Source organism: Epinephelus fuscoguttatus, linkage group LG10 (genome assembly GCF_011397635.1).
Source record: "Epinephelus fuscoguttatus linkage group LG10, E.fuscoguttatus.final_Chr_v1".
Lineage (NCBI taxonomy): Eukaryota > Metazoa > Chordata > Actinopteri > Perciformes > Serranidae > Epinephelus > Epinephelus fuscoguttatus.
In genome coordinates this window covers 28,921,485-28,938,956 of record NC_064761.1, presented here as the reverse complement: position 1 = coordinate 28,938,956, position 17,472 = coordinate 28,921,485, and the positions used below count along the sequence as shown (strand labels likewise).

General features: G+C 41.8%; 1 protein-coding gene across 2 annotated transcripts in view; it reads left to right on the top strand.

The window, feature by feature from the left end:
- Positions 1-17,472, top strand: part of LOC125896476 (guanine nucleotide-binding protein subunit alpha-11-like) — a 25,717-nt gene extending 8,245 nt beyond the window's left edge. For both annotated transcript variants that reach the window (XM_049589092.1, XM_049589090.1), the window contains exons 3-8: positions 837-1,021; positions 1,272-1,426; positions 3,772-3,900; positions 4,429-4,558; positions 5,453-5,606; positions 13,310-17,472. In XM_049589092.1, coding sequence (XP_049445049.1) covers positions 837-1,021; positions 1,272-1,426; positions 3,772-3,900; positions 4,429-4,558; positions 5,453-5,606; positions 13,310-13,515 — 959 coding nt within the window. In that variant the 3' untranslated portion in view covers positions 13,516-17,472. The remainder of the gene's footprint in view (positions 1-836; positions 1,022-1,271; positions 1,427-3,771; positions 3,901-4,428; positions 4,559-5,452; positions 5,607-13,309) is intronic.

Here is a 17,472-nt window from a genome sequence, read left to right as displayed (position 1 = left end):
GCATTTTTTTCTCCAATCTTAAAGTGAGAGTCGGTGCAGCCAGACCTTTCTTTTCTTGAGGAAGGTCTGGTGAGCGAGACTAAGTCTGTCTCAACCTTCCATCAGCAGAGCGATCACACTAACAATGACAACACTTTCTCAGTCAGCAGTTTATTTCATTTCCACTGGGTGTCCACACCTTGTAGGCTCACAAATGGGTGTGCCTGTGACAACCAATCACATCTGTTAAAAGAATGTGTCAAAGTTTCTGTCTCTTCCTTGCTCAGAGTTGCTCAGAACTTTTCTAAATTGCTCCTAAGCCTGGACTCCTTACTAAAGAGCTCTCTAAGAGTATTCTCAGAATGTTTGGGAATACGGCCCCACACATTATACAAAACATCATCCTGATAATATGTCAATCATCATCATTATTCAACGTCAGAAAGATGATTGATGATTGATTCATAGCACCCATGTAGACAGGGACTTTACAAAGTGTTGTACAACAAAAAAATAAATAGTAATTGACAGGGAGATGAATGTAAATAGAAAAAAGATTAACTTCTCTCATAAATAATTTCCTCCACCAAATTGCATTTTTTTCAATATCGTAGATTCACAAATGTACACAGTATGATAACCATAAACTGTTATGTTACGATATACCTTGAAACTGGTGTATCGCTGCAACCCTATTGAGCATACACATCATTTAAACATCTGGCCTCTTGAGTACACTCATAAAGACAAAGGTGGGGCACATTGAGTCAAGGGTGCTAACCTCTGCGCTACTCTGTTGATAGAATCACACTTTAGTTATAACTGGTCATCGTTTCATCTCCCATTTGTTGCCTCAGGTACCGGGGAGAGCGGAAAAACCACCTTCATCCGACAGATGAGGATCATCCATGGACGAGGCTTCTCAGAGGAGGAGAGGAGGACCTTTGCTAAATGCATCTACCAGAACATTTTCTCAGCCATGAAGGCGATGACGGGAGCCATGACCACATTGAAAATCCCCTACTTCAACCCTGAGAACGAGGTAGACACACAACACAGACCCTAAACACACACAGATGTCAACACAGGTGTGTTGGCATCAGGGCATGTACGCTCAGCTGAGCCATGAAACGATTAAACAAGGCATCAAACACAGTGGCTTAGAAACACACACTCAGCATGTTGTCGTCTATAAATAGAAGCTGGCAGTTTCACCATAAACACACACAACACCTGTCACATACGTGGTACAGAGCAAAACCTAATACACTGAGTCTCTCACTATCTTTCAGATCTACGCCAAATGGGTGCAGGACATAAACACGGTGCAGATCTCCCAGATGGATCGAGGCTATGCTGACGCAATCCGCCGACTCTGGGCAGATTCTGGAATTCGGGTCTGTTACAGTCGGCGCTGCGAGTACCAGCTGCTGGACTCCACAGAGTAGTGAGTAACTGTGTCACAGTGGGAGCCAGAGCTGTCTGCAGTGTACCACACCCTGAGTCATGACTAGTAGTCACAGAGTATCACATGAACAAACACTGTCACAGCAAGCTGCCAAAATGATATCACAATACAGGAATCTGTGATACATGATGTTTTTCCAAGTCAGGAAATGAAAACAAGAAACACACCTCTAAAATATCAAGATAATCTAATATTGTATTTACTGCAAAGTTTACTTTAGAGAAATCTGAGACATTAGTCTTAGTGTTTCAAAGGTGTATTGTGTGATTATGACTACAGATGCAAACATTCATTTACATTATGAATTAACCTCATAAATATTTTTTCCAGTCCAACGATTAATTGTTCAATTTATGAAATGTGCTAATCATACTTTCACGTTTTCCAAAACTAAAGGGGGCTAAACTAAAGGAAGCTAAACTAAACTAAAGGAAGCTAAACCTAAACTAAACTAAAGGAAGCTAAACTAAACTAAACTAAAGGAAGCTAAACTAAACTAAAGGAAGCTAAACCTAAACTAAACTAAAGGAAGCTAAACTAAACTAAACTAAAGGAAGCTAAACTAAACTAAAGGAAGCTAAACTAAACTAAACTAAACTAAAGGAAGCTAAACTAAACTAAACTAAACTAAAAGAAGCTAAACTAAACTAAAGGAAGCTAAACTAAACTAAACTAAACTAAACAAAAAGAAGCTAAACTAAACCAACCAAAACTTCTAATTCACGATGATGTAACACAAAGAAAAGCAGCAAACACACAGAATCTTGCTTCACATTTCATCAGCGCTGCCTAGTTTGACAGTTTGACCTCAGTTCACAAGCAGTGATTGACATGATCAACAGCTGAGAGAGACTCCTCAGCTCTGATTGGTTGTTTTCATTCACGTGCAGTGAGACCATTAGAAGTGCTACGAGGCAATAGTGTAGGCAGAGAAATATAATTTTTTCACAGATTATTTGTCTAATTTAGCTCTATGTGGATACTGTGAGAGTTTCAGAGAATATTAAGCTTTTTTGTTTCATAAAAGTTACCAACTGTACTTAGCAAGCATTTTTCCCTTGAAAAGACGTTTAAAAAACGAAATGGTCACCGGTGAAAAGAGGCTCAGAAATGGTTCAAAAGTAAAAGTTCTGTGACCGACTATTTGAAGACGTTGATCAAACCTCACATTTAGACCATATTTCACCAGGATTTACAATAGTGATATTTATCATCCTCTACAGTGTGTAACACTAACCTATCGTCATTTTGGAGCTTTACTCAGTAATCATAACCACATTTCTCAGTTAAAATCGATAGCTTTAAATACCATATATCTGTAAGCAAGGACACAGCTGCTGTAATAATGTCACAGGAGACTGTGTGGTGACAGATTGTTGTATTGTTTGTTTATGCCACATCTGACCTTTGTACCAAAACTCACAAGTGGACACACAACGGGGAAAAAAGGCTATTTAAATGAGATGTATTAAGCTTGTACTGTCGAATTTTTTTAATGGAAAGGGCAATGAGGCCTGAGGAGGTTTCGTGTACTTATTGGTTCCCATTTTGTGTGTTTGATAAATCAGTTTTATTTTATTAATTTGTTTATTTTTTTGTTTGATCTCAAGAAGACATATTTTTCGGACATTATCTTAAAATAAGTAATACTTTTTTTCTTGATACTGCCTTGTTTTGTTTCAGCCCCACGTATCTGTCTTTGTGGTACGAAGTATAAGACTTTGTACTTTGTCCTGAGACCACTGGAGGGGGCTAGTTCTTTACAGACTGTAGTTAGTCCAGCTGTTTTTCAGCCACTCTGAAACCACCAGTTGATCAAAGAGTATTTAAAGAAGCACACTCACACATGAATCATCTTTCAAACTGATAAGAAAAACCTAAATCAGTCACAGAGTGTCACACAGCTACTCCTAAACTGTCCTTTTAATCAACATGAAAGGATTTAACACACAGTGGGTGTGAGCTTCACGCTCTTAAGTATCACAGAACAAAGGCCTGTTTTCTCTGCTTTCTATTGCTGTTATATCCCGTGTTTACCCAGCAGCTCAATCATCATGGTGTGTGCATGATAAGAGACAGGCAGTAGCTAATGACAGCTTGTATCAACAGCAGCCATAAAGCCTTGGTCTGTACACAGGGTGATATGAACTCACTCTGCTCCCTTCTTGTACTTTTAATCACTGGTTTTTTTTTTTTTTTTCATCATATATCTTGTGTCGCTTGAGTTTATTTTAGCTGTAGAGGCTGTAAACAGACGCAATATGTTTTATTAGACGTCTCCTGTTGTGCCACTCTTTCACTCACTTTCTTCTTCTCTCCATCAGCTACATGAGTAACCTGGACCGCATCTCTGCCCCAGACTACATTCCCACGGAGCAGGACGTGCTCCGAGTTCGATTCCCCACCACAGGCATCCACGATTACTCCTTCACCATCAAGACCATCACGCTAAGGTGGCCAGTCCCTAGATTACCAGCCTGTCTGAGAGTTTAAAATCTAATACCAACAATATTCACAGCACTGTGAGAAAAACTACTCCTGACTCCTGCAGAAGCTTTTGATGTTTAGCTCACATTTCTGACTGAGTCTGCACAAAGCTCCTACTGGGAAGTGAGGTGTTGCTCTCTGGTTTTATTTTTAATGTGTTGGTGTTGTTTCTTTCTGAAACCAGAGGGGATCTGACGACAGCTCAGCAGACAAAGATCAGAGTTTACTTTAGAGGAACACCTTGTTCCCAAATGAAATGACACCTGCTCTTAAATTATCAGGCATAATTCAGAATTAAACCAACCTGAACTGAAGAAAAGGTTTGTCTTGACTCTGAACCCCAGCAAAGAATACCCGTGTACATGTGGACTAGGCGATTACCTCATAGTTGTAGCTTTATTACCGTTCTGAAACACACAGCCTTTAAAATTGTTCCTCAAACAGTTTTTCTTGCCCTCTTTAACTCTTCCTCCCTCTGCTCTGGTACCTGACAGGATCGTGGATGTGGGCGGCCAGAAGTCGGAGCGTCGGAAGTGGATTCACTGTTTTGAAAACGTCACCTCCCTCATCTTCCTGGCCTCCCTCAGCGAGTACGACCAGGTCCTGGAGGAGAGAGAGACCATCGTAAGGGCACTGAGAAGTTTGTCTGTGTGTCTCACACTTAGTCTATCACAGCAGAGGGTGGACAGCATAGTAGAAACAACCTCATCTATCTGAACTTAGATACTTGATTAATATTTTTAGTAATTTTCAAGCAAAAACTACCAAATATTCTCTGATTTCAGTTTCTCCAAAGTTTGGGTTTGCTCCCTTTTCTTGTTTTACAGCATTGCAAAATGAATATCTTTTGATTTTTGACTATTGGTCAGACAAAAGAAGTAATTTGCAGACCTTAGACTCTGTGATGGACATTTTACACTATTTTACGATATTACAGACACTAAACAGTAACTGTAGCTGTCAGATAAACATAGTGGAGTAAAAAGTTAAATATTCATCTCTGGAATTTGGTGTAGTTTTACAAATAAATCATGAATACCAAAGTATAAAACAGATTGTAATTTGCAAATTGTCACTGCGCTCACTGCATTCATTTCATCCGTCCACCAGCAGGTTTCACTCTTGCACAAGGCAACCTCCCCCCTCTCCCCCTTCCTTCTATCTCCCCCTTCTCCTCAGCCTCTCCAGCCCTCTGTCGCATTCTGTCCGTTCCTCCCTCCCATGCTGTCACTAAGCCGTTTATCTCTCTCTGCCACTTTTTAGTCAGCCAACACATTCATTAACCTCCACAGTGGCCCCGTGTGCTCCAGACCCCCCATAAACTCCCTCCCTCCTCTCTTTAAAGGCCCACTTCCCTCTCTGCTTCATCCTCAGCCACCCACGTCCACCTCGCCATCTCCGAAAACTGTTTTTCTGTCCTCAAGTCAAAATCGTGTCTCAAAAACTTTTTGGTTTAATCCTTTTATCTACAACCCCCCTGACTGCAGCCTCCAGCGTGATATCTGTCTCTGTCTTCAGAACCGTATGCATGAGAGTCTGGCTCTGTTCTACACCACCATCCATTCTCCGTGGTTCTTCAACACCTCCATAATCCTCTTCCTCAACAAGACTGACATCCTGGCTGACAAAATCCAGACCTCTGACTTGCAGAAATATTTCCCCAGCTTCACAGGTGAGCTGTGGATGCATGTATTTCATCTATAGTGAAGTTATATCATATACTGATGATGACTGTGATCGTACTCGAGCAGAAAGAGAGCAGGGTACAACGATAGACAGACAGGGAGAGTAACGGAGCAATGGAGCAACAGAGTAGAAAACTAGGGTAGAGAGATGGAGTGTGTGAAAGAGAGGGACAGAAACAAAGAGATAGAGAAGGGGCTGCCTCCCCTGCAGTGGGAGAGATGTGTGTAACAAGCAGCAGAGATCCTCATCTGTGTGCTGCATCAGTATGGATGGCCCGGTGCACTTGAAGACAGAGGTGCACCAAGGGGTTCCGGCCCGTACTGCCAAACCTGTTGTGCACAAGACGCAAAGCTGACGATAGATTCATGACAGAACAGAAGGAAGAGAAGAGGAAGTGGTGCGAGCAAACATGTCAGCCTGAAGCTTGTCATGAAATGTTAAAAGACTAAAAACAATATTTTCTTTCACAGTAAAAAATTAATCAGAGTTGGGCCTAACACTGCTGTCGTGGTTCAGGCTTGGGTCAGGCAGTACCTGTGTTGATTCATGTAGGGTCGAGCCTGATTTTTTAGGCCAGATAAAAGCTCTATCTTACAGGGAACCAATCTTAATGCTGATGGTGTCATTCTTCTGTAGCCATAACATTTGGCAATCAGTATATGCTTCATAATAATAAAAGAATGCAAAAAACTTGTCTGTTACCACTTTGGCTTTCCTCTTAGGCCTTGTTCAGACTCCCAGCCAAAATCCGATTTTTAGCCAATCTAGATTGGAACCAGATGGCTCTTATGAAGTCTGAACAGTCATAAATGACATGAAATCCGGTTTTTGCAAACCAGATCGAAACCGCCTTTGGGAGGTAGTTTCAAATCGCATTTGGACAGATGTGTCTGAGTCTGAATAGCTCCTTATATGACATCACACAATAAATGCTGGATGACGCCTCCGCTCCGACGTCATTGCCACAGCAACCTGTCAGATTGGTCAATAACGTGGCCCAGTCTGAACAGAGCCAAATCCGATTTGTCCACTTGCTAAAAACAGTGTGGACAGTCAGCAGTCAAAAATCGGATTTAAGAAGGAATCAGATTTGAATCAGATTCGCCTGCAGTCTGAATGCAGCCTTAGGTCCAAAGGCAGGTAAATTATCAGTCTGTCCAAAACTATTCATTAAGTTTCAGCCTCAGCATTTAGCTTAAGTACAGCCTCAGAGAACCTCCAGTGACACTGCAGACTCCTTGACATTTTATAGACTGAACAATCAATCTATTATGGCTGTACCCAACTAGGATTGTATCAGTTGAATCAGATTCTGCCTGCTAATATGAATATTCGACCATTCTGGTTTCTTTTCCATAGTACGTCTTAAAGTTTGAACCCGGCTCAGTGGGACGTTAAGCGTGACAGCAGCATTCACGTAACATCACTAGCAATGATTAGAAATGTTCATTTTCTGCTGACACTAGATACAATCAAAAGCCAGAGACTATATCGTATTAAGTTGCTGTGAGCTATAAATTCAAGTTAATGTTATCTCAGAGTCTTACAGTGGAAATTTTCTCCTCCTCTGTGCAGCTGCATCATGGCCGCAGCTGACTGTACCAAGGAGTAGCATGAAGGTTAAGACAACACACTGACTAGCAAAAAATAAAAAAGACTGCTAGACTTAAAGCAATCTCAGCTGACTGAGGGGTCTGAGGATTCGAATCTCCAACTTTCAAGGGTGCAGTGTAAAACTAAAGGCGAAGGCTTTAACTCTGAACTTTCTGAGCTGTCCTAACATGAACAGTCTCTGCTATGCGTTCTTGATAATGTGATCTGTGTTGATGGTCCATGTGAGTGTGTTGCTGATGTGTATTCCAAGAAATGTGAATGACTCATTGATGTTTATGGGTTCTCCTGAGATGTGTATGGGGCTTTTGGGGAGGGGGTTGTGCCTGGAAACTATAATGAGTTTGTGTGTTTTAGATGTGTTGAGCTGGAGGTTGTTATCAAGGCAACAAGTGGCTGCTTGGGCGACCTGCTCCCACTCTTGGTCGTTGTTGTTGGGTTATAAGTCCCGTTATGGTTGTGTCATCTGCGTATTTAAGAATGGTGACTGAGCTGTGGTGTGATGTGACGTGGTTTGTGCAGAGGGAGAAGTGCCAGGTTTAGCTTTTAAAACCAAATCCAACACTTTGGTGAAGCTCAAAGTCGAAATTGAAACATTCAAACAAGAAATTACAGCAGTATTTGAGAGGGCGGAGCCTAGTCAGCGGCAGATTACATTGTGTGCATGTTTCTCATCACAGCCTGGACAGAATCATGTGTGAGAGAGCTGCGATGTTGTTTTCCTCCTCCGGCCAGCCTTGCTTTGGGCCATTTCATCGCACCCTGCTGCACCCGCTGATGTTTCATCTCAAAAATAATAATCTGTAGGGTGATTTCAGCCTCAGTGCATCCCTGACTCTGAACCCTCCATCGCTGTCCTGGTGTCACCAAAACCAACAATCATTATATATTTTTAAGCTAACACACACACACACACACACACACACACACACACACACACACACACACACACACACACAGACACACACACAGTTGCAAATGAGTCACTTCCAGGTACTTGGTGTGCTTAATGATGTGGCTGCAGACTGTAGCTCTGCTGGTGTGAGAGGCTGTAGAGCGCTGCCCTAAGAGTCCCCACCTCCCCCCAACACCCCACCACCTCCACCTCCACCTCTCTCTCTGTTACCCATGGCAACCACAGACTGTGCTTCCCGCAAGCCATGCACCCCCCACAAACTCCCACTTATACGTGTGTAAGGTGTGTGTGTGCAAAGAGGGAATAAATGACTGCAAGTGATTATTTGTGTGTGTGTGTGTGTGTGTCTGCAGTACACCCACTGCGTTTTACCATCAGCGTTAGCAGAGTAAAATAATGACTCATACAGGGTCAAGCCCCTTGATGTCAATTTAACCTTAACGACGACTCAGAGCAGCTCCTACTTCTGGCTGCTGTTTGCTGTCGTGTTCCTGTGCGGCCCTTCTTACTGCGGCTGCTGCAAACTACACATGAAGGTTACTGTTGTCACGCAGCCCTGCTGTCCTACACCGTGTTGACACAGTGGTGAACTGGACCAGAGCGGAAATTACTATTCAATTAAATGATTAGTTTGTTGACACAAAACTAATGGATTCATTTTTCCAAGCTAAAATTGCAATCAATCACTGCTTCCAGCTTTTTAATGTTTCATTTATGGCTGCAACCAACAATTATTTTAATTAATCTGTCTGTTTACTTGAGTAATTATCAATTAATCATCATCAATTATTAATTTTGTTTATTATAGATCAGAAAATTACTAGAGTTTTTCCAGGAATCACAAATGCCTCCGATGCTACCTAAAATGCTGGATCAGGTATTTCCGAGTACACAGTCTAGTCTTTCGAAGAATTAGAGGCTGTTTTGCTGTGTGCGTAACAGCACTGATCCCAGAGGCCATGCTCAATGAAATAACTTGACATTCACTCCATCCTATTTTCAGTAGATTGGTGCTGTTTGGGCAGCAACAGAACTTTTTATTTTTAATTGATTTAACCAGGAAAGTCCCGCTGAGATCAACAATCTCTTTTACAAGGGAGACCTGGCCAAGACAGCAGCACACCAAAAGGTACAGCCAAACAACCACACAATAAAGAACATAAAAGACAGACAGTGTTAAATGTTGACAATGACAATGTTAAAATTTTTGAGCACCTACACACAATGACAAGACCCAACCGACTCATTCATCCTTGTACTTAGGAGAGCTTTAAAGTCAGGCAGAGAGACCAGTTCATGTAGTTTCATCTTTTTGAAGGTTATTTTAAGTGAGAGGAGCTGAGCACATGTAAGCTTTCTTTCCCAGCTCAGTCTGTGCACTAGGAACCGACAGCAAAACCAAATCTTGAGATCTCAGACTATAACTACAGTCAGATCTCTGTTCAGTCAAAGTATAAATGTACAAAGGGAGACCAAATACCAATGACTGAGCGAGTGCTTTACAATATCTAACAAATCTCAGTGCACTATGATATGCAGTATCTAACATGTGCAGACATTGTGCAGATGCATTCACGTACAACAAATCACCATGATCCAGAACCAGATAGAAACGTAGCAGCAACCAGTCTTTTCCTAGCCTCAAAGTAGAAACAGGACTTGTTTCTGAAATAAAACCGAAACTTCAGCTTCAGCTTTTTAAGAAGGTTATCAACCTGAGGTGTAAAAGAAGGGGAGTCATCAAGCCAAATATCGACAACGTCTAAATTCTTTCCCTGAGCAGTAAGAACATCAGGGGTGTTCACAGACTTCCTCCCAGCATTTTTGTCAGCATTTAAAACAGGGATGCACCGAATATTCGGTAACCGAATATATTCGGCCGAATATTGCAAAAAAACACACATTCGGTATTCGGTGGAATAAGTGAAAAGCAAGGCCGAATAATAGCGGCGTGATTTGATAACGTAATCAAACAGTGTGCCATGACAGGCGGAGTTAAATGTCAGCAGTGTGGCAATCCGTCCGTCACCGCACTCGCATTTGTGACTAAAAATAGCTTTGAGCGAGCAAAATAGGCTTAAATCATTCAGCACGCTGTGCAAGCAGCCTACAGATTTCAACCACCAGCAGAAACGAAAGGCGAATCCCACCGATTGTGGGTTGAACGGGGGTCACAGACACAGACAGTAATGTATTCCTGTCAAATATGACGGCCATCAGCTTACCGGCGACGGAGAAGTCGCCTCCGATAATATCCTCTTCTTGGCGTGTGGACTGCCCAAAAGTACCTCAACAGCTGAGCCAGCCGAACACAGACCGTACGTGATGTGTCAGAGGAGAAACGAGCCGCTCATGGCCCACAAACCTCACTGCACTTTAGGGACTGTTCTTTACTTATGAAGGGACTTGTCAGGGGAGGAGGGTGGCTGGTTGATTCTTATTTTATTTATTTATTTTATTTTGATCCCCCCTATGTTAATCACTTATTGATGCTGTTTTTGAAGTATGAATAAATCAATAAGTAATTTATTCCATTGAAATATCATTGATGTATTATAGAAAAGTGATTTATCTTTTTATAAATGACAAAAGGCACATCTGCCTCATTTTCACTGTGGTATCGTGATACTACTTAGAACCATGATATTTTCATTGGTATCGTACAGTGGGTCCCAATGCTGGCAACCTGACAACACTAATCTGGAGGGCGTTCATCTGCAAAAACTAATGAAAAACTAAACAACAATATTCGTTATTCGGTACTCGGTATTCAGCCAAGCGTTTAATATTATTCGGCTTCGGCTTTGGCCTAATTTAAAACCAGCTTTATTTGTGAAAGCTGAATCTTGATAACGTTAAAGACAGGCCACGGCATCTGTGATGGATGAGCTGGCACAATACATCACTGTGTCATCGGCATAAAAATGAAAATTGGTACCATCCACATTTCGACCAAGACTACCAACATAAATGGAAAATAACAGCAGACCGAACACAGAGCCCTGGGGTACACCATTACAAATGTTGAGCCAGTTAGACGTGAGCCCATTAAGTTGAACACACTGAGACCTATCTGAGAGGTAATTCACATACCAGCCCACAACCTGGTCAGATATACCAAAACTATTCGACCTCTGTTTTAAAATAATGCTGTGATAGTAATGAGTGGAACATCGTGAAATAATGTGAAGATTATCCTTTTTGCATTTGGATAGTATCGTAAGGCCATGAATATATGTATAATTTTTGTTATATATATAAAACAGTTGTTGTTCCATTCGTACACATTTCATTTGGCTTCTTGACATGGAAATTAGTACGTAGTATACAACTCTTAATTGTTTTTGTTTTTTAACGCAATGGCATCAGATCAACACTCGGAATCAGCCAATATGCAAGTTCAGGTATTTGAATCTGTGTTGGGAAGAAAAAATATTGTATTAGAACAGCTATTTCGATGTTTTATTCAACCCACCATCCAAAACATAAAAAAAAATGTTCGGTTTACTATCAAATATCACAAAGAAAAGTGGCAAAGCCTGAAATATGAGATGCTGGAACCTGAGTATCTCTTTACCAATTTTGTCAAGTAATCGATTAACTGTCTTGTGCCCCCTTTTTTTTCTAAATTGTGTATTAAATATCTTTGGGTTGTGGGTTGGTCGAACAAAACAGCCTCTTGAAAGACGTCACTACACAAACTTTTGATGGCCATTTTGCACTTTTTTGACATTACATATTTTAAATGATTAATTGAAAGAATAATGGAAACGTGACACACAGGTGGGCAGACACTATCGTTAACTTCTGTGACACTTTGTCACCTTAGCCACAGCTTCTCCCCGTCTCTGTCAATGCAAATTAGTCAGCACTGTTTGAAAGAGACTGAGTAAGAAACAGATATAAAAAAGAAGTAACTAATTACGGCTGTACCCAACTCAGAATTATATCAGTCAACTTCGACTTTTAGGGGGCAGCCCTATAACCAACATGACATTTTCACTGGCGTCCATGCTGCTTACAGTGTAATTACCCTGTTTGTGACATGTGCGTGGCATTGAACTTGACACACCAGTAAAAAGAAAAAACAGAAAGGCATACTCATCTACTGGCACTGGGAAAGGAGTCGATTGCCCAATTTTGAGTGAGGGTTCCCAAGTTTTTAAAAAATCTGCATATATGCTCTGATGTAGCTGCTAGGCCTGCAACTAACAATTTTCATTATTAATTAATATACACATTACTGTCTCAAATAAACATTTGGTCCATATAATGTCAAAAAATTTGTGAAAAAAAATGCAATCTCCTCAAGCACAAGTTGACACCTTTGAATAGCTTGTTTTGACTTCCAACGTCTGAAAAATCAAACAGCCTTTTATTCATCACATAATAATAATAAAACCACTATGGACTGTCGTGGTGATGAGGGAGCTGAGCCGGGAGGCGAAGCTTGCGATTTACTGGTCCATCTATGTCCCAACTCTCACCTATAGTCATGAATTCTGGGTAGTGATCAAAAGAATGAGATCGCGGACACAAGCACTGAAATGAGTTTCCTCCGTGGAGTGGCTGGGCTCAGCCTTAGAGATAGGGTAAGGAGCTTGGACATCCGGAGGGAGCTCGGAGTAGAGCCGCTGCTTCTGCGTGTCGAAAGGGGTCAGTTGAGGTGGTTCAGTCATCTGATCAGGATGCCTCTTGGGCGCCTCCTGTTAAAGGTGTTCTGGGCATGTCTCACTGGTAGGAGGCCCCGGGGCAGACCCTGAACATGCTGGAGGGATTACATATCTCATCTGGCCTGGAAATGCCTTGGCGTCCCCCAGGAGGAGCTGGAAAGTGTTGATTGGGACAGGGAGGTCTGGGGTGCTTTGCTTGGCCTTCTGCCCCAACGAACAAAAAGCAACAGGTTTTAAAAAAAACATTACGAATAAACATTTTGGTGTATAAAACCAAATAAAAGACAGATTAAAGGAAGGTAGAACATAAGACAAAAGAAGCTTGGATAATTATATATTTTTGCTTAAAAAAGTACAATTGATTGCCAAAATAGATGCTGATTAACTGTCTGTCAGATGACTTATCAAGTGTTTCAGCTGCAGTCCCAACCTTGTCTCACCTCTCACCTTTTTGTTTTTCCCTCCCGTCCCTCTCACCTCTGTCAACAGGTAAGAGGCACGACCCAGAGGACGCCAAGATCTTCATCCGCAAGTTGTACGAGCAGCAGGCCGTCAACCGCGACAACAGAGACAGTTGGAAGACTCTCTACCCGCACTTCACCTGCGCCACAGACACTAACAACATCCGCAGGGTGTTCAGCGACATCAAGGACACGGTGCTGCTCAAGTCTCTCAGGGACTACGGAGTCATCTGAACTTTGACACGTCGGTGAAACACAGTGACTCTGTCTGCACTATGTACGTCTACTAATGAAGGCCAAAATGTTGCGTCTTTTTCTGTTTGTTATTTTTTTCCTAAAGCCTGGACAATCAGACCATCCTTCATGCTCCTGTCCACCCTCTTCCTCCTCTCCCTCATCAGGGTTTAATGAAGAAGCGTGGTGGAGAACAACAGGACAAGTCTGCAATTTTCTCTCACCTTTGCCACCATCACTAGCTCGCTCTCTTGTCCTCCTCCTCTCAAGTAGAAAACATGAAGACGTTTAGGGAGATTGGAGACAAAACAAGACTTGAATGACTTCAGTAATCACCCTCACGTCTCTCAGCCAGGAGCTTTTCCTCCTCATTTGGAGTGTTTTGGTCATGCAGTGACTGAATTGATCCATAATTGTAGCAGGAGCAGAGATGCTATGAAGTGCTGCGCTGCCATTAACGGAGTAATGACTTTTCACAAGTGGCGATGGGGCCACGCTTGGGTACGCCACCCTGTCACTCTCATTTTAAACGCTTTATTTGAATCCTCCAAGTACATTCAGGTTCAATGCAAACTGCTTCTATTATGCAACATAAACACATGAGTTACTATCTGCTGCATCTTTTACTGTCAGACATTGTGAATCGAGGGATTTTCTCTCTGTGATTAACGTCAGCACAGAGTCCTTATTGGCTTCACAAACACTGCGCTGCTGTCGGAGGGCCAAAATCCCGATTGATTACAGTAATCTTGCACACTGGCAATATTCCTATCTGCACTGTCTCCCTTAATTCTTATGTGCCTTTTGGAGTCCTCCTCAAAGTGCCATAACAGCAGTGTGTGATGACATCCCTACACTCACCTCCAGTCAGTTGCTGTGTCTGTGTTGAATGGTTTATCGTTTAACTCCCTGTCACATGTGGATAAAATACACACTGTGGGGCGAGTTCACAAAGAATTGTGCATCGCTTGCAACCACTCTCTGCCTCTTCTCAAGGTCTGAAATGATACTGCGCGGATGACATTACAGTGCAAACACGCCCATAAAGTTCTGCAGCTGGGTGCAATTAGATTTTTTGTGTGTGACTGCAATTATCCATGTGGCAATGTATAAATATTGCCTTTGCACCGAGAACACAGCAGGCAGAGCAACAACACAGGGAAAAAGAAAACTAAATTTTTACGTACGTTACGTTTTACATTTTTAAGTACGAGCTATAGGTCCTGAAGGACGAGGCACAGAGGCATTCTTCAAAACTTCAGGCAAGGAATTTAAACGTGACGGAGAAACCAGACTTGGGATTAATACCCCACTCTGTCAGTCTGCTTCAGTCACCAGCAACTCTCTGAAGACGCTAATAATTTCACTGTAACTGTGTGTAGCTCTCAGCACTGATCTTTGTGAACTACTGTTTTGTAATGAGGCTCATTTGCATAGAAATAGCCAATTTTGCGCCGAATATATCCTTATAACTTAATTTATATACATTCATGTGGCGCAGGAAGACAGACGCTATTTGGTGGGCAGCACAGTCAGGGGTACATTTAGAATTACACTTTTTGCTTTCTTACATGTGCAGGTTAAGCGTCCATAAAAGCTGTGCGATCCTTTTGTGAATTCGACCGTCTGTGTTCAAAAAGAGAGGAACACAACATGTGTGGATCTTTATTGGAAATTGCTTCAGTCAGTACCAGCAGGGAGTCACAAAAAAAACACAAAGACAGAATTACAGTAGATGTGATGTGGAGAAAAAAGTTCATATGGTTTGAAAATGTAGAAACCAAATTATCCTTCCAGCCTCTGATTTGCTCGTAGATATTAAATGTTGTAAATCACAAATTCTGCCATTGTTAAATCTAATTTCTTCAGGGTTTTTTAAAATTTATTTTCCCATCAGACTAGTGAATTTGCTTTTCTTAGTCAGCGGTTGGTTGATGGAAGTAAAGGGCAAAAGACGCAAAAAACAAACTCAGTGTGCAAAAGGCCTTAACAGTGGATCACTTGACTACTTATACGAGACAGGAGTTGCTGGTAGTAACAGCCCCACAAAGAAAGATCAGCTAACTCTGCAGGTTCTCTTAACTCTACAGAACATTAACATCTTTCAGCTCACAACTTTAGTGTTTCTGCTCACTCTCATCACCTTGTTTCCAGATGCAACAGGCAGCTGCTCTGAGCAGAAAAAGTTCTAATAAACCCCTGATTGCTTCCTGCTCAGCATAAAACAGCAGACAGACACAGTTGGCAACTAGCTGGTGAACATAGTGGAGCATTTAGCAGCTAAACAGCCAGAGATTTCCCTCAGGAGTTGGTGGAGAACAAAAACACAGCTAAAGGGAGTGAATATTGGACTTCCATTCACCAGGTCACCAGAATCACAACTAAATAAGTTGTACAAGCTTGCATCAAAGTGCCTAAAAAACAGTTATAGCTGGAGTGCAGGACTTTTTAATGAACGTCTCTTACATTTAAGCCTGTACTAAACAGAATCACACAATGCTGATTAGGCCTACTGTAGCCACTGTAGCTCTCTGTATTTCACAGTTCACCAGAACTGTGGTGTCTGTGGAGACTTTGCTGCACTGGTGCACCAAAAGTGATGCGTTTTACGTCAACCAGACAGAGTTAAAGAGGGCAGGAAGTGGGGAGAGATGGCAGCAGAAGATCTTGAGAAGTATCCAAGAAAAGTTCCTGGAGTGGATGTGCCAGATAAAAAAGAAGCTCTGCGTTTAGAGGAAGGAATACATTTTTAAAAAGACTTGACGAGCAAGTTCCTGGGGGTGGTGGAGATGCAGTGGGCTCTCCTGTAGGCATACGTCAGTGTCAGAGGCCTTCATCTGCAAAATGTCACTCAAATTTAACACATACCAATCAGGAAGAGACATAAAACCACAAAAAGATGCATAATGACTACAAAGAGATGCAGAACAACAATAACAGGGAGGCAAAACCACAAGGTAGGAGAGGTGATGGGGCCTTTTGCAGATCTTTGCCCAGGAGCCAGTTGTCTCGTAATCCACCCATGGTCAAAGGCACATGTTCGATAGTGTTCGTGTAATTACTCCCACTGCCAGAGGGGGGAGATAAAAGTTCCACACTCCAGCTTTAAGTGCCTAAATATCTATTTTTCACTGTGTCAAAAAATAGTCGGTCATAGTCTCTGAACTGTTCCTGTTTTGTACTTCTTGACATTCACTTTCCACACCGCAACAAAGCCAACAGCTGATTCTTCAGCGCTCGGCGCAATTAATACACTACAATAAAATCAATAGCACGAATTTGAGCACAAATCATAGTTAGAGGCTGACAAGGTTTAAAAGGTCACAAGTGAGGGAACTGAGATGTGTTTGAGAAGGCAGCTCGACTCACTGCGAGTTCAAATCAGCGATGGTGGGGGAAGAAAAAAAAAATCCAACAGGATAAAGATTATTAATATAAAGTGGCAGTGTGAACTCTGTGCATCAGTTTTATATCAGCGTGTGGAGATGGGAATTTAATAATATTGATTGCTGGCATGAGTTGGACCCCCCCTGTGTGCCTCATTGAGTGTTGAGTGGAAAATGACATTGAAATTCATTGAATGAAGTGACCGTGATGAGGCAAACATCAGCTCACTGTGTGTCTTTTCTGCTGCTCTGTTAACTGTATATGAAGTGTTTTGATCTCTACACTGCTACAGATGTTGTAGCTATGCTGTTGAATCTTTATGATGAAAATGTTTAATTGTACTGTACATTTACTGATGACTACTTCTGATTGAGTTTGAACTGCTGTATTTTTTAATTCTGTTTACCAACAGCACATAAACTGTGATTGTCTAGTGAGCTACTTTCCGGCGATGTGAGACCTCCTCTCATACGGTGACAGTGAATTGTTGTGTGTAGACTCGGGTGGAGGAAGTGGGCAAATATTTTTTTTCTAGTTAATATTAAAAGCAAACTTTGGAATACACACACA